At 45.2% G+C, this 27,028-nt stretch overlaps 1 protein-coding gene across 2 annotated transcripts in view; it reads right to left on the bottom strand.

The window, feature by feature from the left end:
• The window catches only part of PRKCB (protein kinase C beta), a 311,017-nt gene that overhangs the window by 133,777 nt on the left and 150,212 nt on the right, over nt 1-27,028 (bottom strand). For both annotated transcript variants that reach the window (XM_036827010.1, XM_036827011.1), the window contains exons 4-5: nt 11,209-11,320; nt 8,348-8,476 (exon numbers count right to left, since the gene is read on the bottom strand). In XM_036827010.1, the coding sequence (XP_036682905.1) occupies nt 8,348-8,476; nt 11,209-11,320 (241 nt within the window). The remainder of the gene's footprint in view (nt 1-8,347; nt 8,477-11,208; nt 11,321-27,028) is intronic.

Here is a 27,028-nt window from a genome sequence, read left to right as displayed (position 1 = left end):
AAGACTTTAGCTCCCTCCATCTTCTCAAGTCAACTCCACCTCCTTCAGTGTCCAGACACCAACTACCACCTAACCAAGTCGAAAGGCTTCCCGTAAAGGATGGGCAGGGGATTCCTGCCCTGGCCTCAGCGGTGTGCAGACTACTATCTATAACGCATTAAGAAAGATGGTTAACTTCCATAGGTAGAGATAGGATTTAACTCAACTTCATTACAAAAACACTAAAGAGAAGCAAAGTAACATGGGTGTCTTGCTAAGTTTGTTTTAAGGGAATGTGCTCTCCAGTGAGTACACAATGAAGTGGTTTGCACAGATCTATTTTACTGCATTACAATTTACACCCCCCCCCCAAATTTAACAACTATCAAGTGTAATATAATCTAAAAGATCTTAGGTGCCCTGGCGCCCTAATTCCCGAAGTCCGCAGGGGTGGGGGGCATGCATGTCGGCATACACGGGGATTGCTCTGAGAATGGTGTTCACAGCTTTCACCAGATCCTCAACGGCAGCTGTGACATCAAAAAAAGAGGGTGAACATGATAGGAGATAGGGTAACACATCTGTCAAAACTTAGCCATTGTACACTGAAGATGTGTGCATTTCACTGTATGTAAATTTTACCTCACAAGTTTAAAGAAATTGTAAATATGTTTTGAATTCTTGTTGATGATGTGCAGGCTGAAGTGTTTAGGGGGAACTGAATTGATGTCCTCAATCTACTTTGAAATGTGTCAAAAATAAGACAAACTGATAGCTGGAGAGCGAGACGGATGGACACGTGATTAAGCAAATGTTAATGGCAGGATCTAGGTGGTGGATAAATGACTGTTCACTGTAAAATTCTTTCCACTTTGCTGTATGTTGGACATTTTTCATAATAAAATGTTGGGGGAAAAATACTAACCAGTAGTATAATAAAGGAGTGGGAAATCCACAAGAACTGGGCCCTATCCCCACTCCAGGATGTGTGGCCTTGAGAAGTGATTCCTTTTTCTGGGCCCCCGTGACTCACCTGTTTAATGGGGGAAGAAGGGGATAACTGTTGCTGTGACACCTTCCATTATGGACAGTGATGGTGTTGTGGTTTCACTTTGTTCTGCAAGATCTGGGCATCTCTTGAAAGAGATTCTTATATATAAAATAGGTAACTAATAAGGACCTACTGTAGAGCACAGAGACTACTCAATACTCCGTAATGATCTACGTAAGAAAAGAATCTAAAAAAGTAGATATATGTATATGCATAACTGATTCACTTTGCTGTACAGCAGAAACTAACACAACATTGTAAATCAACTATACTCCAATTTAAAAAATTACAAAAAAAAAAAGATTTTGGGGGGAGGAATGGCTTTGAAGGCAAAGGCTGCCCCCTAGTGGACCCTAGTGGCCTAGCTTGTGATTTTTTTTTTTTTTTTTGAAGTATAGTTGATTATCTTTTTGAATTATAGTTTTGTCCTGATATACACCCAGGAGTGGGATTGCTGGATAGCTTGTGGTCATTTTATATCCCTGCAGTTGATGCATGGCTGGGTAGTATTTTGAGATACTAATCCATCTGGGTTTTTCTTCATTACATTTCCTTTTTCCTCCCTCCTTCCCTTTCCCCTTAAATCAGAGAGCTAGCTTGGGGAAGGATGTGACAGGAAAAAAGCAGAAATAGCCTTCAGGTCATTCTGGCTCTGTGTCCCAAATTCCCAAACCTCTGAGGTTTTAAAAAGGAAATGGACAGAGAGTGTCTGAAAAACACTCGAAGGGCAGTGAATGTAACCTGACAAGAAGGAAATTCTCCATGGCAAACAGAAGGAAGAAAGATGAGAAAAAATTCCAAGAGACCTAGGGAATTGCCAAGACCCTAGGTTGTGATGTTTGTCCAGGAAAAGAGATTTGTCTTGCCCCCTGTTGTATCCCAATGGTCTAGAACATGCCTGACAAACAATGGAAACTCAATACATATTGTTGAATGAATAAGTGAATGATTGGCAGAGTGAGTGAATAGATTCCAGAGGAGCTTATAACTAGAACGTAGGGAAGGGAAGTCACACTCAACAGCTAACAGCCTCCCCCATCCCCTGCCATTTTTCCAGCCTCCAGGCTTTTGTGCACCATATTCCCTCTGCCTGGAATGAGGGCCATCGAGCTGAACTGCCTGGGCTTAGACATGAGACTCACCACTTACTGTGCAATTCTGGGAAAGTTAGTTAACCGGCTCTGTGCCTCAGTTTCCTCACAGGTAAAATGGGGATAATAATAATACCTACGACAGGGGATTGTTCTGAAGATTAATGAGTTGATCTGTGTAAAGCTCCTGGCATGTAATAAGAGCTCAATAAACAGAGCTGATATTATTTTTCTTATTTACCCTGACACAAAGCTTGCTCCACCCAGATAACTCCTATACATCTTACAGACTCAACTCAGCCATGGCTTCCTTCAGGAAGCTTCAGGTGCCCCTCTGAGGGCTCCCATGGTACCATCACACCATCTGCCACATTGCAATAAAATTATCTATGTCTATCTCTCCCACTAAGCTGTGAGCTCCCCGAGGGCAAAGATGAGATCTCGTTTGTCAATGGATACAACCTGGTAGTCAGGCCCTTCCTGAATGAATGAATGAATGAATGAACATCTGTGCTTACTGAGCCCATCTCACCTTCCTACCTATAATGTGCCACCTTTCTCACACTGTAAACACCTAAACACCAAACTACCCCCACCTCCCACCTCATCCCTCAGGTACACCATACCCAGGCCTGCCCTCTGCTCTTCTGGTCTTGTCCTGCCATATTGGTTATGGAAGGAAGATACCCAAATAGAAGGGCCCTCGTTGGTTTTCTTGAACTCTTCCCCCCCTTGTTAGAGTTTCCGTGGTGGGCAGAACCTTTTCTACCTTGAAACAGTTCTTTACATAACAAGAGGGGCTTCTTTGAGCCTTCAACGTTAGTTTCCTTTCTCCTAAGAATGCTTTTAAGGCTTCTTTTGGAAGCTAGTGTACAGGTGGATGCGATCCTCGACCTTTCCCAATAGCCTGTCAAGGATTTATGTTCCTACGGTGCTCTTCTTCTTTTGATGTGTGGTTGTCGGATCTTGGGAAGGATTTAAATACAAAGTATTGGGAGTTCCTAAGTCTTTCTGGGAGAGGCTTCAGTCTGAGAAGGTTGTGTACAACATAATACATTGTAAGAACACTGAATGGGTGTCCCAAAGAGTACATCTAAAACGTTGCTCCTCTGCTTTTTTTAAGAACAGCCCCAGTTTTTGTGAGATAGAACTATGGATATGGTTAAGGATTTGCAGATTGCTGCAATGTAGATGGAAATGTTAATAACGGGATATTAGTTGCTATGTTAATAGGGAGATACTGAATTGAAAAGGGGTATTTTATATATAAGGACATGGGCTTCATAACCTCCAGGAGCATTTTACAACTTTGATCAGGGCTTCTGATTGTACTGTCTCCCCTCCATGGTAACACAGGGCATCATGATGTCCACATGATTTCCTGTGATTCTACAGGTCCCACTGTTCTGTGTCTTTTCTACATTATCCAGGGAATGAGGGTAGTTATGGCTCCAAAGGGTGAGTCCCAGTCCCAGTAATACTTGCTGTTGACCTTGGACCTGGTCATTCAGATTTTCTGCGTGGTCTCCTTCCTTAAGGATGATGGTGTGAATTGGATTATCTGCTGAACTTTTTAGCTCCTCACTTTAGAAGGCACTGATTTGGGAATCACCTGTGAAGTTCTGGTATCCGCCAGGATCCTCTAGTGGTATCTCCTTCACACATATATCCACTGATTCCACAAATACTTAGTGAAGTCATCACACTAGGTGCTGGGATACAGTGGTGAGTCAAGACAGACACAGCCCTGCTCTCACAGGAGCTTAAAGCCCAGAGGGAGATGCAGACACTAATCAACCCAACATAAAAGCACAATTGACACAAGTTCAAGTTCAGGATACCATGAATGTCTACAATAAAGGGAGGTCCAGGGAAGCGTCCTTGATTGTAAGAATGAGCTGAGACCTACAGGAAGAGGAAGAGTAAACTGCTGGAAGAAGACAAAAGGGCAAACACTCCAGATGGAGGGGAGAGAGTATGCAGATGTCCTATGGTGGGTGGCAGCCTGGAGGGGATGAAGGATTAAAGAAAAGCAAGGAGACAGAGAACAGATAATGAGATTACCACGTTACAGTTAGTCTGCCCTAAGGGCAATGAGAAACCAGTGATGAGCTTTTTAAAGAAAGAGAACTGACTGGATTTCCCTTCTGAGTTTGACCTGCAAGATCCCAGACAGCAGATATAAAGCCAAGATTTCAGAGAGCCAGAGGAGATGAGGAAACCTTCAGATCTTTCAGAAGCACCTGTAGCCTGGTGCCTCTGGAGATGGTGGGATTTCAAAGAGCATGTGACATTCAGGAGTCCTGGGCTGGTGAGTGGCAAGTACCAACACTGGATGTGCCTCTACAGTCTGAATGAAGCGGGGCGATTCAACACCACAGGTCATGTTTGGCCTCACACTGCTGCGAAGGGCTCTCTTCTCTCTGATTTGTCTGGCTGAGATCAAGGAGGAGCGCCTGGAGTCCCAACAATGAAACCAGAAGGATGCTTGGGAGATCAGAGGTACACCCAGGAGACCCAGACCCTGCCAGCTCCCCTCCACCCGGGCCAAGGCACCCAGCTCCCGGCTACCATGAGTGTTGGCTGTTAATGGCTCACAGATGCCCCATGTCCAGATAGCTGCCCTCAGTCTCACAGAAGCCATGGATTCTGGGAGGTACCGTCCCACTTTCCATCCCAGTAGCCTGGAGCAAAGACTGACTGCCTTAGCCAGCCCAGGCTGCGGAAATAAAATACCGCAGACTGGGTTACTTAAACTACAGATGTTTATTTCTCACAGCTCTGGAGGCAAGAAGTCCAATATCAAGGTGCAGGCCAATTCGGTTGCTGGCGAGAGCCCTCTTCCTGGCTTGCAGGTGGCCACCTTCTTGCTGTGCCCTCATGTGGCCATAAAGCCACCAAGCCCATCGTAAGAACTCCACCTTCACCTAACTCTAATTATCTCCCAAAGGCCCCATCCCCAAACACCATTTCATTGGGTTAGGGCTTCCACATGTGAATTTTAAGGGGACACAATTCAGCCCATAGCAGTGTTTGACCCTAACAGAACAGCCCTCTTGCCTCGAGGAGGGACTGACCCTGTGCTATAATCTGTGGTTCAGGACTCCATGGGATCCAGCGAAAGCTGGTCTTCAATGGAGACCACACTCTCACTCAGCTTTTCCCTGCTCTATCCTCACTCCTCATCTCATGAGCAGCCCCAGTAAATCACTTGAGCAAAAATCTCCATCTCGGCTCTGTATTTAGTGAACTGCAGAAAGCATCAGGTTCTTCTATCATCAATCAATCAATGATCCCGCACCAGGTACTGACCGTGCCTGGCACGGTGAGGAGGCAATAGCAGGGCACAGTGACCTGCAGACAGGAGGCCCAGGTGCTCATCCCTGCTCTGCACGAGACATCAGGCAAGTTGTCCAACCTCACCGAGTCTTAGTTTCCCCTTCTGTATGTTGGCAACACCACTATCTCCACTGGATGACCCAGTATCAAAGCACTTGGAAAACCACAAAGTGCTATTAGTATATTGGTAGCTATTCAGTTAGTGCTAGCAGAACCCTGAGCATGCAGATATTCTGTCCTTAACTTTAAGGGAGTCCTAACTTTTCTTCCTTCCCCTTGTTATGGGTTGAATTGTATCCCCCTAAAAAAGGTGTTCAAGTCCTAATCCCAATACATACGAATGTGACCTTGTTTGGAGATAAGGTCTTTGCAGATGTAACCAAGTCAAGATGAGGTCATACTAGATTAGGGTGGCCCTAATCCAATGCCTGGAGTCCTTAGAAGAAGAGGAAATTTGGATGCCGAGACACACAGGGAAGAATGCCATGTGATGATGGAAGCAGAGATTGGAGTGATGCAGCTACAAGCCAAGGAGCCCCAAAGATTGACACCAACTACCAGAAACTAAGAGAGAGGCATGGAACTGACTTTCCCTCAGAGCCCTCCTGAAGGAACCAACCTTGCCGGCACTTTGATTTCAGACTGCTAGTCTCCAGCCTCCACAACCGTGACTGAATAAATATCTGTTGTTTGAAGCCACCCAGTTTGTGGTACTTTGTTACAGTAGCTCTAGGAAACAAATATACCACACCCCTCATTGGGATTGCCTGAAAATCATCAGCTTGTGATCAAGATATAAGACAGTGTATCTGTGATTCAGGGGGAAGACTTTGACCTTGAATTGGAAGAGAGGTTGTACTGTACCACGTGAAACAAAGTGCCCAAGAAACACACATAAGAGGTAATGCAGCTAAACCACAGAGGGAATAAATAAGGTATGGGGGCAGAGTTAGTGCAGGGAACTAAACGAAAACGTAACCTAGTATATCACAATAGTGAACAGACCTAGGGGATGCCACGTGTGACTCTCTAAGCCTGTTTTCTGATAGGTAGAACGGTAATACTACCTAGCTCATTAGAGTTACTGAAAATTTTTAAACAAGATATTGCCTATAAGTGCTTTGCAGGGTGATTAACACACTTAAAAACTCAAATGTTAGCCACTGTTGTATGATGATGATGATTACAAACGGTGTGAGCTCTCAGAAGCACAACTTCTCTGAGCCTCAGTATCTTCATTCATAAAACAAGTGTAATAGATATTTCACAAGGCTGTTTTGAGGATTGAAAGAGGTCTTTTCTCTTTAATTGAAATATTACTGACATATAGCACTGTGTAAGTTTAAGGTGTAGGGATGTGTTGACTTGATACATTTGTATATTGCAATATGATTACATCCCTGGCATTAACTAACACCTCTATCACCTCACATAATTATTTCTTTTTTGTGGTGGGAACAATGGAGGGACCTTGAGAGCATTATGCTGTGGCTTGGTTTTGAGCACTGCGCATTCAATGGGTTCCTTGAAGGTTGGCTGGCCCTAGTAACATCTGAGCCAGTGTAGTTCCTACAGAATAACAGTAGAGAGCAGCAAGGTCTCATTTTTGCCCCTCCAGCCCAGGAAGTTTAGACAGTGTGGGAAACCAGCTTCTCGTGAGGCTTTTCCTCCTGGAGGGACCCTCAAGCATTTCACTGGGAAGAAGTCAGGTCAGCCATTGCCTTCCTTTCAGAGGAAAAAACAATCCAACGGAATACACGTTCCATAAGAGCCCACTGGGTGTCGTGAACCTCAGTTTAAAACAGGGATTATATTTTACAGGGCTATCTTTCAACTTTTATGTGGGGTAGGCTCAGTGCTTCAGAGCTGCTGAACCATTCCAGGGCCTCAGACCAATTTTTGCAAAATCAGTCCCTTCTATGATCAATTTCCTAAGATATCAAGTCATAAAACCTTGTTTAAATTAACAAACTGTAAATTCTAAGAAGTTTGACACAAGCCTCTGGGGGAGGCTTGTGTCAAAGTTTTAGTCCCATTCTGGGGGACTTCCCTGGCGGTCCAGTGATTGAGACTCCGTGCTTCCAATGCAGGGGGCGAGGGTTTGGTCCCTGGTCAGGGAACTAGGATCCCACATGCCGCACGGCGTGGCCAAAACATATATAAAAATAATAATAATAATAATAATAATAAAATAAGATAAATTTCAAAAAACAAAGTTTTAGTCCCATTCTGGTCCAGTTCAGTGCTGCGTTTACCGTAGCTTTATGGCTGAGCAGTTACCCATCCAGCACAGCCAGATTTCCATTTTGTTCGAGCTGCACATGTCAGAGCCAAGCATTTTGTGAATGCTCCATTAGGAGGGACAGACACCACGCTGCACGTCTCATAAGAGGCTGTATTATCCCTCTTTCTTATTACTATGAAGTATTTCAGAAGCGCGAAAAGTATGGAGAATAACAGAACAGGGACCAGTGAGGCCGCCGTCAGGTTTAAGAAAGAAATACTTCAAATACATGGAAAGCCCCCAGGGGCGCACAGTGCCATAAAATTAAGGTGTTCAGCATTTTGTCTGCTCTACTGGCTCCTTTGAGGTCTTCGAGAAAAGTAATGTACTGCTGGTGCCCCAACTCTAAGCTCCAGCGCACCAGAGGCGCTGAGAGCTTCGCCCTGCGGGGATGCAGTCTCTAAGGATGCCTACAGCGGGGATGGGCTGTAATGGGGGGCGGTGGCGGCGGGGGGAGGGGGTAGAAGAGGAAGGCAGTGTCACCGCACCTCTCGCCCCGCCCCTGCACCGCCCATCCCTCCACCAACCTCCCCTCCCCTAACTCAGCAGTCCAGCCAGGTCCGAACTTAGCGCAACCGGAGCGGGAGCCCCAGCGCCACCTACCGACAACGATAAGGACCTCCCTCTCGATGTGGGCCTGGATGTAGATGCGGCCGCGGCGCTCCGTGTGGTCTGTGCCGCAGAGGCTGGGGACGTTCATCACGCAGCGCTTGTGGACGTTCATCATACAGGCTGCGGGGACAGAGGGAGGGTGCGCGGCTCAGGCTGGTCCAGGCTGGACCCCTCCTGTTCCCCTCCTTCCCTCCGAAGCTGGCGGAGACCAGCCGGCCGTGCCCGCCCTGCCCGGGTCTCCTCAGAAGGGCTTCTCCAACTCTCCCCCGCCCCCGCCCCCCACCCCAGGCCCTGATGGACAAAGGAGGAGGAACATGTCCGTCCTCCCGAAAGGCTGAGGCACCTGGCGCAGCCCCGACGGCTCTGAAGCCAGAGGCACCAAGCTCAGCGGCACGGACAGCAGGTAACGCAGCGAGAGAAGCTGCGGATGTGGCGGGACCTGACCCGCCAGGCAGCGCAGTGTCCCCACCCAGGAGCAGCCACGCAGGGTGCATGCCCCAAATTGCCGACATTGCCCCATTTTTCAAGATTAAGCAGGAATCCTGACTTGTGTGTGACATCTTCCGATTTTTAAATATTGACGGCCCATAGGTTGGTTTCCATGGAAAGAGTCTGAGAATGGGAGTTGTGAGCGAGCAGGTTTACGGCAAGGGCTCCTGGGCAGGAGGAGCTCGCCCACGAGGAGACCCGAGGCTGACAGTAAGGGGAGCTCTGGACCTCCAGTGACCCTTCAGAGTTGTCCCAAACGGATGCAAGAGGACCAGGCCTCTGCACCCGGGCACCTGCCATGAACCACCTCCTGGGAGGGGCATCATCTTGGGACGTGAGCAGAGCTGGCACAGTATCCACTGAAACTAACTGCAAGAAGAACAATCAGACGCAGGGTAAGACGAATGGAATAGGTCTGAATCGGACCTTCATGTCTCCTGTGTGATACGATAAATACAGGCTCCCTTCCCACACTCCTGCAGTACATCTGTGCTTCTTTCAGTGGGTGGTTGGTTTCCCCTAAGTCCCACGGCTGCTCCAGGAAGGTGTGCCTGGAGTCCAGTGTTCTCTAGGGGACCCTCGTTCCAGTTTGAGAAGCCAGGAGGAGAGGCTAGATCACCCCACGGGGCCTGCATTTCAGGAGATTCCCCGGGGAACTGGGGGCACGGCATCCCCAGGGGCAGGGGGTGCTGAGGACACCCCTTCTCAGCCCGCCCAAGCTCCAGGAGGCAGCAGGCAGATTACAAAACTGGAAAGGAACTGTGGGGAGAGAGAAGGATGGTGAGGAGGAAGGGAGAGCCCCCTGGAACCTGAGTGCCCACGTTCAGGGCTCTGCGTCAACCCAAGCTGCCTCCCACCCACCCCTCTCTGTCCTTGAGGCCCACTTGGGGCCCCACGTGTGCTAAGAGGAATCAGTGTCCCACAAGAAGAAGGCACCTGCACCACTCTCTCCCTGCCTCTGTTATGTGTCTACCTGGGAGCCCCCATTCACCACGCATGTCTCTGTGGCTCTTGCCCTGTTTCTGTTTCTGTCTGTCTCTCGGTACCCATATCGGTGTACGTCTCTTCCCTGGTCTCTGCTCCTCTGCTTCAGCATGTGTCTCTCGCTGCCTCGGCTGCATCTATGAATAGGTCTGTTTCATGCTCTGTGCCTGTGTCACGTCTCTTTGTCTCCATCTCTTTCTGTGTCTCTCCATGTGTGTGTTTCTGCCTGTCTCTGCTCTCTCTCCATCTCGGTATCTCTGCGGGAGCCTGACTGAGTGCATCTCTCTCTGTGTCACTTCCAATCATTGTGTCTGTTGGTCCATCTGTCTGTCCCTCCTGCTTGAGTCTCTCTCTAGCTGGGCCCCTCTGTAGCCTCACCCATCGCTCCCTACACCTGGGCACACGTGTCATCTGCCCCCTGAATCCGCCCCTGTCTGTGCTTGTGTGTTTCTCTCTGTCTCTTGCTCCCTTCCTCCCTATCCACACCCATACTCCTCTCTGTCACTCTCTGCCCCTGAGAGTTTCTCTCTCTGTCCTCTGGGCCTCAGGACCCCTGTGACAGGGACAGTCTGGCCTCATGACTGCTCAGCGTGCTGGGGTCAACAGGCCTCTGGGAGCCACCAGCACTGAGCCCCGTATCTCCACCCCGTCCCCTTTGCAGCTGCAGCTCTCAAAGCCTGCTGGCTCCCCCACCCCTCGGGCCATTCAGTCCTTCACTTAGTAAAGAGAAGTCCTGCCCCCTCCTGCCTCTTCCCACCCCAGCCTGGTCAGAGAATCACATGCCCGCCCCACTTCTAGCATAAACTGTAGGTGCTAAAGGGAGGCAGATTTCCTCTCTGCAGAGAAAGGCATCAGCCCCGCATATCGGTGCTGGCAACAGCTGTGTGCGTGGCTGCAGGAATGGCCCCGATTTGTCCACGCCTCCCTGTGTCCACACCTGTGGACTGTCCCCTCCCACACGGACTGTGAACCTTGCCATGTGACTTGCTTTGATCAGTGGGACTTGCCCTCTTAAAGCACTTGGGACCTCCGTGTGAGCAAGCCCAGGCTAGCCTGCTCAGGACGAAAGACACGTGGTCCCCCAACCCCCATCATCCCCATCATCCAGGTGACAGCCAGCCATCCTTGCGGACAGGTGGGTGAGGCCCTCCAGGCCCAGACAGCCCCTCACCAACCTGCTAACCCACCACATAGGCATGAGTAAGCCCAGCCCAGGCCCAAAGGACAGCCTTGCAGAATCATGAGCTACATAAATGGTTATTGTTACTCAGCAACAAACAAGTGGTACCCAGCCCACCCAGGACTTGGGAGAATGTTCTGTGTAGACCATGAGGAAGCAGCCCAGTCAGCAGAGGCTGCCAGAGAGCAAATGTACTTACTGTCACATTTCATCCCCTGGTGGATGAGTCCATACAGCAGTGACCCACAGTGGTCACAAAACGTGGGGCTGGAGTATGTGTGGATCTTGAACTTGTGTTTGCTTCGGGGGTCCTAAGGTCAAGAGAAACAAACAAAAGAGGCTGGCATCAGTGTGGCATGCCACAGTTTCACACTGCACTGAGCATCACTGGAGAACTAGAGAACTGAACTCGGCCCCCAGCATTCATCATACTTGTTGGGACCATCACTGGAGCTCTGTGCCCAAACATGGTGCTTGATAAGTAATCACTGAATGAATGAATGACTAAGACAGCTGATGGCTCCCATCCTGCCCCAGCACACTCACTGTGCCTGCAAGTCCTCCATCTGGGAACCCAACCTACTGACTCTTGTCTGCAGCAAGGACTCCACGGACGGCAAACAAAACACCAGACAGATCAGGTAAACAGGTCCCCTTGCTCCTACCTCTCTCTCCTTTATCAGCCAAGCAACTTCTGGGTGATCTAAAACCCAAGTCTGGGCATGAAACCTCCCCAGTAGGACCTCATCACCTACGGGACAGAGTTCAAAGTCCAATGAATAGTCTACAGGTTGTGGCAGAGACTACTAGTTTTCCACCAATACCCATTCTTCCTTTCAATAACAGAACCCTTGAGTCTTAGCAGAGACCGTGGCTGCCCAACTACAGACCACATTTCCCAGTCTCCCTTGCAGCTTGGTGTGTCCATGTGATTGAGTTCTGGCCAACGGGATGTACGTGTTTCAGTCATTCCTTTAAAAGGAAGGTGTACAGCCTCCAGGGCCCCTTTTTCCCTTCCCACTGGCTGGAAGATGGTGAGAAGTGGAAGTGACCACCTTGGACCCAAACTTGGACCCACCAGCCCTGGACTTTGTCCTTTTGGACAGACATCTGAGAGAAAACCTACCTTCTGTCTTGTTCAAGTCACTATATTTGGGGGCTATTTGTTACAGCAGCTTACACCATTCCTTAACTAACTAACATGCCCTTCCTAACCTGGCAATGTAGTGCAGTAGTTAAAGGTCCAGACTTTGGAGCATAAACTGCCTGGGCTCTTCTTTGATGCATAATTTGGGGCAAGTTATTTAGTTTCTTTGTGCTTCATTTTCCTTGTCTGTATGATGGAGAGAATGATATAAGCTATACGACCATTGGGAAGAATAAATGAATTAACCTAGGTAGAGATCTTAGAACAGCCTGGCACACAGTAAGCAGTATAAGCTTTTGCATTATTATTACTAGATCCCCCCATGTGATCCCAACTATGCCCCCAAACACACACTATGTTTCCAGTACACAGGACTTGCTCATACTCCCAAATATGCCATGCCCTTCATGACTCTCTGGCTCTGCATGATGCCTTTCTCCTTCAAGAGCTACTCTAACCAAAAAATTCCTTCTTCTCTTTCCCATCCCAACCTTAAAGTTGCTTTCTCTATGAAAGAGAAAAGTTAAAATCATGGGCCCTAGGTTCCAACCCAGGGCTGATCTGATGTTCTAGCCTTTGCTATATGCTACCCGTCTCCTAATTCATTCATTCATTCATTCATTCATCCATTCGCATTTATTTATTGATGCAGGTGCCTTTTATAAACATATTCTAATAGAGACAGAAAATGAACAAGAAAGCAAATAAATTGACAGAATAAGTAGAAATTATTTTATGTGCTATTAAAATGATGAGCATTTCTCCTTAGGAAACTGTTATTTAAAAAATTTAAAAATAATCCTTATACCTTCCAGAATGGCTAAAATTTTAGAAAATTGATACTGACAATACCAAGTGCTGATGTGGAGAGAACACTATTGGAACTCTCCTACAATGCTGGGGAGAATGCAAAATGGTAGCACTTCTTTGGAAAACAGTGTGGCAGTTTCTTATAAACATACCCTTATAACATATGACCCAGTAGTCCCACTCCTAGATGTGAAATGAATACATCTATCCACAGAAAAACCTGAAAGTTTATAGCTACTTTACTTATAGTAGCCAAAGTCTGGAAACAACCAAAGTATTCAACATTCAACGTGTGAATGGATAAACAAAGTGTGGTATGTCCACACAACGGAATACTTCTCAGCAGTAAGAAGGAATGAACTACTGATACAGGTAACATTCATGAATCGCAAAGCATTAGGGTAAGATAAAGCTGTCAAACACATGCTGTTTGATTCTGTTTAAATCAAAGGCTACACACTATATGATTCCATTTAAATGACATTCTAGAAAAGGAAAAACTATGGGGACAGAAAACAGATCAGTGGTTAAGAAAGATTGGGGGTGGAAAGGGGATTGACAACAATGGGACAGCATGTGGGAACTTTTATGGGGTGACTGGAATGTGCTATATATCAACTGCGGTGAATTTTACTATATGTAAAGAAAGTGAATTTTGCTGCTTGAAAAGTCTGTCTCAACAAGCCTGCCTAAAATCCCGTCCATCCCTGAAGGCTTTTGTTGGCCTGCATCTTCTTAATGGGCTACAAAGTTTCTTTCATGACATTCCAAGCCTCTGAGGTGAGGCAGATGAAGTGTTGGCCCTTGCACGGCTCTGAACGGCCAACTTTAAGAGGCTGGGTCAGCTCTGCTCTGGCTGTGGGACCCTGCAGGGCTCCCAGGCTGCAGAAGGACCCCAGGAGCCACTTGTCCTGCTCGAGGATTGAGGTGCTACCCTAGTAACAATTTTTTGGAAATCAAAAAAGGAAACTAAAGGCTCCCAGTTGATGGCTTAACCAGCCATGTTTCCATTCTTAGGCAATGAGATGCAGAAATACATCTGGTTCCTGGAAATAGTCCCAGTGCTCTGTGCCATAAGACACTTTCCTGGCCTTTGAGAATTCACCTTAAAGTTGAGAAATGAGTGTCTCAAATCTGCCTTAAAAGAAACACCTGTTCACCACTGGTATTGGCCTGAAGGGGGAGCTCAAGGCTTCTCTCACTCCTCTACTCAGCCTCAATGGAGGAGAACCTGTCTGGTTGGCCAGAGTCCAAGACACTGATTGGCCCAGCCTCGGTGGGTGGAGCCTGCACAGGCTTTAAAAGCTGCGCCACCATCTTTCTCTTTCCCTCCCTCTCCCAGGAGGCTGCTGGGTGGCAGTGGCCTCACCCTAAGAAGGTTGGGCATGAATGGTCTGGACCAGCTCCACTCCAAGCCCTAGGACAAGTTCTCTCTCTCCTCTTGGTTTTGTATTTCCTTCTGAGTTCCCTGATATGTTAACCTATAGGAGCCAAGAATTAGTTTTGAGTATGTTTTAAATGTCCTTAGGCCTACCTAATATAGAAAAAAGGAGTCCCCAAGGGCCTCATGAGCTCTACTTCGAGATTTGAAGCAAAACCCCAACTAACAATAAAGTTGTTCTTTGCTGGCTTTGCACTTTCCTCCATGGATAAATCTTAGTGAGGAATCTCAGCGAGAAGAATTCAAGCATTTCTGACCACATACTATTGAAACGAGCAGGACCCTGCGGGGCTCCTGGGCACGGGAGCCTTTCTGTTCAGCCTCCATGACCTTCCCTGAGTTCCAAAGGGCAGGTTCAAACAGTTGCTAATCAGGGTAGAGAGGGGATGCAGACACAAGGGAAGAGCAGTCAAGAAACAACAGTGCAGGAGGGAGAGTCAAGATGGCAGTGTGGGAAGATGAGGAGTTGGCTTCTCCTCACAACTAGGGTGCCTGCGGGCCGCTGGTGGGGGACTCTGACACCCAAGGAGATGGGAGGAACCCCATAGTGAACCGGCAGGATGTAGGGGGACTGAGGGAGGAGGAGAAGTGGAGGCCAGACAGGATAGGCGCCCCTGAGGCCGGGGAGATTAGGAGAGGCAGGTGGGAGGGACTCTCTGGGAAGAGCAGAAGAGGAGCAGAGGGTGACTGCCCCGCCCACTCGGGCCCGGGGAGCCTGCTGAGCTCCCGGGCCAGGTCCCCTGCCCTCCAAAGCCCCCTCCAGGCCACGTGGGTCCTTGGGAGCATAGGAGGGAGGCCGGGGAGACCAGGAGAGGCAGGCGGGAGGGGCCCTCCGAGACCAGAGGAGCAGGAGAGGAGAGGAGGGTGTTTGCCCCGCCCACTCGAGCCCAGGAAGCCTGCAGGGCTCCCAGGTGAGGTCCCCTTCCCTCTGAGACCAGGGGTGGGGGGCATGCCTGGGCCCCTTCTGTTCCTTGAGCCTAAGCCCCACCCCCCACAGCCCCCAGGGCCTTTTCCTGCCCTGTGGGTCCTGAGCATAGGCCCCGCCCACCACCCAAACCTCGCCCTTGCTTAGGTCCCACTCTCCACAGGCAAGGCCTTCCCCCACCCCTTTTATTTTCTTTTCCCTCCTCCTCTTTTTTACTATTGTGGTACTGATATACCTTTCAGTTTTTCATTCATCTATATTTTTATTTTTCTATTCTTTCTAACATATCTGTTAGTTTCCTAGTCTAATTTTATTTTTTACTTTGTTAGTGTTCTTTTTTTCTTTTTTTTCTTTTTTTTTTTTTCCACCCCATGCAGCTTGTGGGATCTTGGTTCATGAGCCCAGGGTCGGGCTGAAGCTCCTGCGGTGGGAGCTCTGAGTCCAAACCACTGGACTAACAGAGAACCTCAGACCCCAGGGAATATTCATCGGAGTGAGATGTCACAGAGTTCCTCATCTCAGCACCAAGACCCAGCTCTACGCAATAGCCTACAAACTCCAGTGTTGGAAGCCTCAGGCCAAACAACCAGTAAGACAGGAACACAATCCCATTCATTAAAAAAAAAAAAAGAGAGAGACAGCAAAAAAATATGTCACAGATGAAGGAGCAAGGTAAAAACCTACAAAACCAAATAAATGAAGAGGAAATAGGCATCTACCTGAAAAAGAATTCAGAGTAATGATAGTAAAGATGATCCAGAATCTCGGAAATAGAATGGAGGCATGGATTGAGAAAATACAAGAAATGCTTAACAAAGATCTAGAAGAACTAAAGAACAGAGATGAACAACACAATAACAGAAATGAAAAATAAAAATACACTAGAAGGAATCAATAACAGAATAACTGAGGCAGAAGAATGAATAAGTGAGCTGGAAGACAAAATGGTGGAATAACTGCTGAGGAGTGGAATAAAGAAAAAAGAATGAAAAGAATTGTAGACAATCTCAGAGACCTCTGGGACAACACTAAATGCAGCAACATTCAAATTATAGGGGTCCCAGAAGAAGAAGAGAAAAAGAAAGGTTCTGAGAAAATATTTGAAGAGATTATAGTTGAAAACTTCCCTAACATGGAAAAGGAAATAGTCACCCAAGTCCAGGAAGCACAGAGAGTCCCATACAGGATAAACCTTAAGAAAAACACACCAAGACACATATTAAACTAACCAAAATTAAATTCAAAGAAAAAATACTAAAAGCAGCAAGGGAAAAACAAAAAATAACATACAAAGGAATCCCCATAAGGTTATCAGCTGATTTTTCAGCAGAAACTCTGCAGGCCAGAAGGGAGTGGCAGGATATACTTAAAGTCATGAAAGAGAAAAACCTACAACCAAGATTACTCTACTGAGCAAGGATCTCATTCAGATTTGATGGAGAAGTCAAAAGTTTTTCAGACAAGCAAAAGCTAAGAGAATTCAGCACCACCAAACCAGCTTTACAACAAATGGTAAAGAAACTTCTCTAAGCAGGAAACACATGAGAAGAAAAAGACCCACAAAAACAAACTCAAAACAACTAAGAAAATGGTAATAGGAACATACATATCGATAATAACCTTGAATGTAAATGGATTAAATGCCCCAACCAAAAGACACAGACTGGCTGAATGGATACAAAAACAAGACCCATATATATGCTGTCTACAGGAGACCCACTTCAGACCTAGGGACACATACAAACTGAAAGTGAGGGGACGGAAAAAGATAGTCCATGCAAATGGAAATCAAAAGAAAGCTGAAGTAGCAATACTCGCATCAGATAAAATAGACTTTAAAATAAAGACTGTTACAAGAGATGAGGGACACTACATAATGATCAAAGGATCAATCCAAGAAGAATATAACAATTATAAATGTTTATGCACTCAACATAGGAGCACCTCAATACATAAGGCAAATGATAATAACCATGAAAGGAGAAATCAACAGTAACACAATAATAGTAGGAGACTTTAACACCCCACTTACACCAATGGACAGATCATCCAAACAGAAAATAAATAACGAAACACAACCTTTAAATGACACGATAGACCAGATAGATCTAATTCATATTTATAGAACATTCCACCCAAAAGTGGCAGAATACACTTTCTCCTCAAGTGCACACAGAACAGTCTCCAGGATAGATCACATCTTGGGTCACAAATCAAGCCTCTGAAAATTTAAGAAAATTGAAATCTTATCAAGCATCTTTTCTGACCACAGCGTTATGAGATTGGAAATCAATTACAGCAAAAAAACTGTAAAAAACACAAATACATGGACGCTAAACAGTGCACTACTAAATAAGCAAGAGATCACTGAAGAAATCAAAGAAGAAATAAAGAAATACATAGAAAAAAATGACAATCAAAATATGACAACCCAAAACCTATGGGACACGGCGAAAGCAGTTCTAAGAGGCAAGTTTATAGCAATTCAATCTTACCTCAAGAAACAAGAAAACTCTCAAATAAACAATCTAACCCTACACTTAAAATAACTAGAGAAAGAAGAACAAAGAAAACCCAAAGTCAGTAGAAGGAAAGAAATCATAAAGATCAGAGCAGATATAAATGAAATAGAAACAAAGAAAACAATAGCAAAGATCAATAAAACTAAAAGCTGGTTCTTCGAGAAGATAAACCAAATTGATAAACCCTTAGCCAGACTCATCAAGAAAAAAAAGAGGACGCAAATCAATAAAATTAGAAATGAAAAAGGAGAAATCACAACTGACACTGCAGAAATACAAAGGATTATAAAAGACTACTACAAACAACTATATGCCAATAAAATGCACAACCACGAAGAAATGGACAAATTCTTGGAAAGGTACAATTTTCCAAGACTGAACCAGGAAGAATTAGAAAATATAAACAGACCTATCAAAAGTAATGAAATTGAAACCGTAATTAAAAATCTTCCAACAAACAAAAGTCAAGGACCAGATGGCTTCACAGGTGAATTCTACCAAACATTTAGAGAAGAGCTAACATCCATCCTTCTCAACTCTTCCAAAAAATTGCAGAGGGAGAAACACTCCCAAATTCATTCTACGAAGCCACCATCAACCTGAGACCAAAACCAGACAAAGATACTACAAAAAAAGAAAATTACAGACCAATATCACTGATGAGCATAGATGCAAAAATCCTCAACAAAATACTAGCAAACAGAATCCAACAGCACATTAAAAGGATCAGACACCATGATCAAGTGGGATTTATCCCAGAGATGCAAGGATTCTTCAATATATGCAAAGCAATCAATGTGATACACCATGTTAACAAATTAAGGAATAAAAACCATATGATCATCTCAATTGATGCAGAAAAAGCTTTTGACAAAATTCAACACCCATTTATGAAAAAAACTCTCCAGAAAGTGGGCATAGAGGGAACCTACCTCAACATAATAAAGGTCATATATAACAAACCCACGGCAAACATCATTCTCAATGGTGAAAAACTGAAAGCATTTCCTCTAAGATCAGGAACAAGACAAGGATGTCCACTCTCACCACTATTACTCAACATAGTTTTCGAAGTCCTAGCCATGGCAATCAGAGAAGAAAAAGAAATAAAAGGAATACAAATTGGAAAAGAAGAAGTAAAGCTGTCACTGTTTGCAGATGACATGATACTATACATAGAGAATCCTAAAGATGCCACCAGAAAACTACTAGAGCTTATCAATGAATTTGGTGAAGTTGCAGGATACAAAATTAATGCACAGAAATCTCTTGCATTCCTATACACTAATGATGAAAAATCTGAAAGAGAAATTAAGGAAACACTCCCATTTACCATTGCAACAAAAAGAATAAAATACCTAGGAATAAACCTACCTAGGGAGACAAAAGACCTGTATGCAGAAAACTATAAGACGCTGATGAAAGAAATTAAAGATGATACCAACAGATGAAGAGATATACCATGTTCTTGGATTGGAAGAATCAATATTGTGAAAATGACTACACTACCCAAAACAATCTACAGATTCAATGCAATCCCTATCAAATTACCAATGTTATTTTTTACGGAACTAGATCAAAAAATCTTAAAATTTGTATGGAGACACAAAAGACCCCGAATAGCCAAAGCAGTCTTGAGGGAAAAAAATGGAGCGGGAGGAATCAGACTCTCTGACTTCAGACTATACTACAAAGCTATAGTAATCAAGACAATATGGTACTGGCACAAAAACAGAAACATAGATCAATGGAACAAGATAGAAAGCCCGGAGATAAACCCACGCACCTATGGTCAACTAATCTATGACAAAGGAGGCAAGGATATGCAATGGAGAAAAAACAGTCTCTTCAATAAGTGGTGCTGGAAAAACTGGACAGCTACATGTAAAAGAATGAAATTAGAACACTCCCTAACACCATACATAAAAATAAACTCAAAATGGATTCGAGACCTAAATGTAAGACCAGACACTGTAAAACTCTTTGAGGAAGACATAGGAAGAACACTCTTTGACATAAATCACAGCAAGATCTTTTTTGATCCACCTCCTAGAGTAATGGAAATAAAAACAAAAATAAACAAATGGGACCTAATGAAACTTCAAAGCTTTTGCACAGCAAAGGAAACCATAAACAAGACGAAAAGACAACCCTCAGAATGGGAGAAAATATTTGCAAACAAATCAACGGACAAAGGATTAATCTCCAAAATATATAAACAGCTCATGCAGCTCAATATTAAAGAAACAAACAACCCAATCCAAAAATGGGCAGAAGACCTAAATAGACATTTCTCCAAAGAAGACATACAGATGGCCAAGAAGCACATGAAAAGCTGCTCAATATCACTAATTATTAGAGACATGCAAATTAAAACTACAATGAGGTATCACCTCACAGCAGTTAGAATGGGCATCATCAGAAAATCTACAAACAACAAAGGCTGGAGAGGGTGTGGAGAAAAGGGAACACTCTTGCACTGTTGGTGGGAATGTAAATTGATACAGCCACTATGGAGAACAGTATGGAGGTTCCTTAAAAAACTAAAAATAGAATTACCATATGATCCAGCAATCCCACTACTGGGCATATACCCAGAGAAAACTATAATTCAAAAAGACACATGCACCCCAATGTTCATTGCAGCACTATTTACAATAGCCAGGTCATGGAAGCAACCTAAATGCCCATCAACAGACGAATGGATAAAGAAGTTGTGGTACATATATACGATGGAATATTACTCAGCCATAAAAAGGAATGAAACTGGGTCATTTGTTGAGACGTGGATGGATCTAGAGACTGTCATACAGAGTGAAGTAAGTCATAAAGAGAAAAACAAATATATATTAACGCATGTATGTGGAACCTAGAAAAATGGTACAGATGAACCGGTTTGCAGGGCAGAAGTTGAGACACAGATGTAGAGAACAAATGTATGGACACCAAGGGGGGAAAGCCGCGGGGGGGTGGGGATGGTGGTGTGATGAATTGGGCGATTGGGATTGACATGTATACACTGATGTGTATAAAATTGATGACTAATAAGAACCTGTTGTATAAAAAAATAAATAAAATAAAATTTAAAAATTTTTAAAAAAAAGAAATGGGTTAGAAACTGTCATATCCCTACCGCAGCATCACCACTTGATTTCCAGTGTCCCTGGTCATCTCTCCCACCCTTAGGAACCAGGTTCCCACAGGGTCCTGGCATGATTCTTCTACCCACTGTTTCATGGGGTTGAGCTCCACCATGCTTTGTACTAGGCAAACTTGGATTCCAAGTTTTCTTCCACTTCTGATTCTGATCCAAGAGATTGCCAAATAACAACAACAAAATGATAATCAACTACTGTGACTCTTACTGCCACCATGAATTCAGCAGACTCTCTGCCAAGCACTGTGCTAAGCGTTCCATGTAACACCATTAAAGCTTCGTAATGGCCAATGAGAGAGGAGTTATTATCCTGGTATTCCAGATGACTAAACGGAGGCTTAGAGAAGTAACTTGTCCAAGGTCACAAAGTAAGGAAGTGGGAGAGACAGGAGTGGAATCAAGTTTGTCAGGCTCCAAAGATGCAGGCAACAGAGTGGGGATGCCCGAGTGTCACCTGGCTGCCTCCTGCTCCTCCGCCTTCCCAGAGGGTCTCCCACCCAACAGGGGGTTACAGATAGCGACACCCTTCATCCCACACAAATGCAGCACCAGCCAGAGTCAGGTCACTCGGAGCTCCCCACCCCCACCCCCAAACCAGAGTCTTCACTGTGAACAGATACTCCCCAGGACCAAAGGACAGGCCGAACCCAGCTCAGCATCTTCAGTTTATCACCTGACTCCAGGCACATGCAGGTAAGGAGGAAGGAAGCAGAGATGAGAAACCAAAAAAAAAAAAAAAAAAAAACTTTAAACCTCTAAATCAAAACCTAAAATAGCCTTTCTCCATCTGAATGGGCTGTGTGGCTTTGTGCACAGGTGGGCTGAAATCCGGCTGAGCTGAGGCAAAGCTGCAGGAATACAGAAGCTGTGTTGAAACACAAAGGTCATGAAAGCCCACACCAACAGCATCAGTCAGAGTAGGAAGTCAGAGCAACCTGTAAATTCAGACTGTGTCATCCCTGGACCTTTACAGGCTACAAAAGCCTGGAAGGTATGCTTCCTGGCAGGTCGACAGCAAGGCGAACCTGGAGATCTCGTTTGAAAATACTGTCAGAACAGAAGGAAGTTTACAAACACAGGCTCTGGAGTTAACTGTGTGGCCTCGGGCAAGTGACTTAAGCACTCTGAGTCTCTGGTTCCTTGTCCATGAAATGGAGATGAAAATAGTACCCACCTCATAGATTGGTTGTGATGATTAAAGCTCCCAGCACAGTGCCCTGTACACAGGAAGTACAGGCTCCTGATTTTATTACTCCAAAGAGAAAATATAATCATGGTAAAACTTCCCAAACTTCTGTCTTGAGTTGTCATATTTTTGCACGTCTACATACTACCTATAATATTATTTATTACTTGGCGCTTTTCTTTAACTCGGCTTGCCACTTTTACTTAAACCTATTTTAAAATAAAACTCTCTAAGAGTGTGAACTTGTGGGATTGATGTACAAATTATGTTTTTTCTAATACACCTTAAAAATGAAATAGACAACTCTTAAAATAAAATTTTAAGATGTTCATCCCAACGGTCTCCATTAAGCTGTGGAAACACAGATACACATATGCCTGGTAGGTCGGCCGACTGGTATTACCCTTGGGGGCAACTGGGCACCTCTATCAAAATTCCAAATGCTTCTCCCCTTCTGACCCAGTCGTTCCACTTCTGCGAACTGATCCTGGAGATAAGTCCACATACACAGGAAATTATATACGTACACGGTTGTTCACTGCAGCATCACTTACAATAGCAAAAGACTTTAAATGAGCCAAGTGTCATAGGTAGGGACGTGCTTAAATAAATCATAGTGCAGTTACACAATGGTCTACTATTCAGGTATAAAAATGAAGAGTTCTCTGCACTAATATGGAAAAATCTTAAGGGTTTATTTTTAAGTGAAATCGAAAAAGGAAAAAAGCCAAACCCAAGGTGCAGAAGAGTGTGTGTCGCATACTACCTTTTGGGTGAGAAACTAAGGCGGGATAAGAAAGTATACTCTAAATTACTCACACCTGCATAAACAAATGCTAGATGGAGAGGCTGCAAGAGAAGCTAATAAAAGTGTTTCTCTAGGAAGGCAGGAGGGAACGAAGTGCAAGGGAGTACGACTTCTCCATATATACCTCTGTAAAGTTTTGATGAAAGTAGAATATTTTCGTGTTTATCTGGGTACCACGAAACTCCCACAGCACGTACCAGCACACTGGGTAACCCGACAGCACCACCATGCCCCAGACTGCAAACAGAACGCCAAGAATTCCCGAGAGACAAAGAGGCAGGGAAACCTTAATCGGGATGATGTGGACTGAGATTCTGTGAACACGAAATGTGTAGAATGTTAGAAGCTGTAATTACACAGTTGAAAGGGGGACACTATAATTTGGTGAAGATCTTTCATTATGTTCCCGGAGAAGAGAGTGAATGGTACTGATAACGCTGTGCAGATGTTCGTGTGCCTGAGGAATGGTTTGATACACCACGCCTGCTACTACCCCCGCCCCTTGGGCAAATAAGTAATTGTTCCATTAAAGGCAAGCTTCTGTTGTGTCAACTTTGGTAGAATTTTAAATATGATTTCCTGGGTTACAATCTGCACTGGAGTCAATGTCTATATTAGGGGTTAATTAACAGCCACGTTCAAACTTAAGGCCCAGCTCTCACAGTTATTACAATAGCTTTTGGACTCTGAGGCGAATTACTTAACCCTTTTAAGTCTTAGTTTCTTCATCTAAAAATGGGATAATAATAATATCTAATTCCTAACTTGATGGGAGGGTTCAATGCACTACTGCATGAAAACTGCCTAATAGTCACTGGTGGAAGTAAATATTTTTAAATGTTCACTGTTATTGTTAATTTTCTGTCCATATTCTTTGTCCATGTTTAAATTCAAGTTGGTTTCTTTCTAAATTATTTGTAACAGGTTCCCTACACAATTTTAAAAAGAATATTAACCACTTATCTATGATCTATACAGTAAATATTTTCCCAGTTTTTCATTTGCCTTTTAATTTTGTTGATGTTCTTTCTTTCAACATCTAACACTGAAAGTGTATTTGTTTGTGTGTGTTTAAATAAAGTGCAATTTCTCCCTTTTCCTTTATGGTCTCTGTCTCTGCTGCTATATTTAGAAAGTCCTTCCCAGTATTTTCTTCATTCTCTTACAGTTTCACTTTCTACATTGAAATCATTATTTCCCTTGGAATTCATTTTAGCAGGAGCTTCTTGAAGAAAGGCCTTTATTTTTTCTTACTGTTTAGCAAGTTGTAGCAACAAATGTATGGAATGCATCTTCTTGTGCTGATTTAAAATGCCTCTTTTATCATACACTAATTTCTCTTGTATCCTTTGTTCATTTTAAAGTTTCCTCTTATGCTCCACTGATCTGTCTCTTAACTAAGAGATGTACCTCAGTACCATACTATTTTAATATATCATAGGTTTATAATATCTTAGTACCTAAAAACATGCATTGTATACCCACCCACCCCTACCCCAGCATTACCATCCACTTTCAAAATTTTCTTGGTTGTTCCCACCCACATATTCTTCCAGATTGTATTGGAAATGCCAGTCTTTGTCAACCCTGCTTATTGTCCCTTCTACAAAAATTCCCACCTACAGCACCAGCTCAGTGGGCAGTAAAGCATCTGACCTCAGGCTTCCAGCCAGTGCTGAATGGACCAAGGTCTGGTCAGTGACGTGCAATTTATGAAGGAAGAACTAGGCCAATCAGAATTTAGAACAAGGAACAGTGCAGTGGCTGGGAGCTGAAGCTCAGTAAAAGGGGTGGGGTGGGGGGATGGAGAGAGAAAGAGAAGGGGGGGAAGGAAGTCACATGTAATTTGAGCCTTCCTTTATGTGCTTCCAGAAAAGTGCTGCGTTTTCTCCCCCCTAAACTCTTCTTGGTTGTCACTAATGTTAAGCTAGTCTTCTCCTTTCCAGGATTCATATGTTATTTAGACGAGTGATTTCAATTCATTAGCTAAGTCAGCGGTTTTTAACCTGGTTACGCCATCCTCCGGGGCATACATGCAAATCTCTTGCAGAGAGGTATTTCCAGGCCTCGGGGTGGGACTCACAGCCTTGGAGCCACGATTTTACGGGGGTACTGTATCCCTCAGATTTACACAGAACATTGGCGAAGAGCTCAGAAGTGGCAACACTGGGCCAGCTCTCCTGAGGGCAGCCCAGGGCTGGAGCCCAGTCCTGGCCACACCCTTTGGGTGGGGCTCAATGGTCCCCACCCAGCCCACTTGCAACTGGCGGGTCCCTGCAGGCATCTGAGTTTGTAACTCCTGCCAGATCCCAACTCCAACTAGTATAACCCACCGACTAGTACAACGGAGGGAGATCATAGGAAACAGCAACTGTGTCCATTCATGGAGCCTCAGGGAGAAGTGTAGACCCAGCCTCAGGTAAAAGTGGGAGCCCTCATTCTCCCAGCAAACAGAAGCTGTCTTCCTTCTTCTGGAAGGCTGTGTGTGTGTGGACAAGCTAGCCCCAACTCTAAGTGGCTTCAAGGCATCAGGCATTGGACATGCAGATTCAGCTCCAGTTTGGTGTCTGAGTTGGCAGGGGACGAGAAGCGACACCCTTTCCAGCAGGTGAGGCCTAGACCTGGTCGGGTGACCCTCCGCCTGGTACAGGGTGCAGTTCACCATGAAGAGGAGGCTTAGTGGGGTATTTAAAAGGTGAGGCTCCAGGGATGTCCCTGGGGGTCCAGTGGTTAAGACTCCAGGCTTCCACTGCAGGGGGCATGGGTTCGATCCCTGGTCAGGGAACTGAGATCCTGCATGCTGTGCGGCGCAGCCAAAAAACTAAAAAATAAAATAAGACAAGAGGTGAGGCTCTGTGTCAGGTTGCCTGGATTAAAGCCAGCTCCACCACTTACTAGCTGTGTCCCTTGGCCATACCCTACACACTTCAGTTTCCTCATCCGTTCCTCAGGGACAATAATGATAGTTATTTCCTGGGACTGTTATGGGGAGTGAATTACTTAAAACTTGAACAGCTGCCTGACACAAAAATCTCATAGGATTATGAGATTTTAATGAGTTAATATTTGTAAAGAGCTCAGCACGGTGCCTGGCACTTAGTAAACACTGTGCGTGTGGAATAACAATAAATAAATAAATAAATGTTTCTGCTTTCTAGATTTGTGAGGGTTCATGAAATCATGATTATATTGTGCTTAGCGCAGGGACTGGCAGGTAGTACGCACCTGATGGATGTTAGCTCAAAATAAAAACTACATCTATGATCTTGGCCAAGTCACTTCCATGCTCCGGTCTCAGTTCCCCCTTCAGAAAACAAGGGGGTTAAGCTGGGTACTCCCCAGGGGCCTTTCAAGCGCCGACACCCTCTGCCATCCAGGCTGTTCACACAGCTCTGGCCCGCCTCCTCCTGTGAATTCACTGCTCAGTGTACAGCAGCCTCTCAGGGAACAGACACACTGCCACGGATCACACCGTTGCTTTATAAGTAAACCCTCCATCAGCCACAAAACACACATACCCATCCTCTCCCCTCGCTGCCCCTCCTCCCCCCACAGTGCCATCAGCCCACAGAAGGAGGGGCACCCCCTCCCCCCCAGTGAGTGCAGGTCGCCCAAATGCAGGACCAGGACATGGGGCTATTCAGCTCGCAAAGATGCTGTCAGCTTGATTCCTGGGCTCAGGGCGCCGCGCTCGGCTTCCTGACTGCGCCCTCTGCCACAGAAGCCCTCGGCACTCCCAAGCCTGCATTTCAGAAGAGCAGAAAGAGACCTTATGCAGAAGGACACGCAGAACACTGCTGAAGCGAACGCCTGTCAGGCCACCATCGGCACCTGGGACACCACAAGCCCACGGAGGTTCTGATCCTAATGGTCCTAACTCTGGGCACTAGAAACAAGGGTCCTAAACCATTAGGTCCATAGAGACAAGGAACCTAACTGAGGAAGACGAGCCCTGTGCATGCCGACCTGTCACCCTGTCACCAAGTACATCACTGGGACACCACTCAGCTCAGCAGTCACTTG

Source organism: Balaenoptera musculus, chromosome 15, assembly GCF_009873245.2.
Source record: "Balaenoptera musculus isolate JJ_BM4_2016_0621 chromosome 15, mBalMus1.pri.v3, whole genome shotgun sequence".
In the NCBI taxonomy this organism is placed as follows: domain Eukaryota; kingdom Metazoa; phylum Chordata; class Mammalia; order Artiodactyla; family Balaenopteridae; genus Balaenoptera; species Balaenoptera musculus.
Note: the sequence above shows the minus strand (reverse complement) of the source record. Positions and strands in the feature narration are given on the sequence as shown.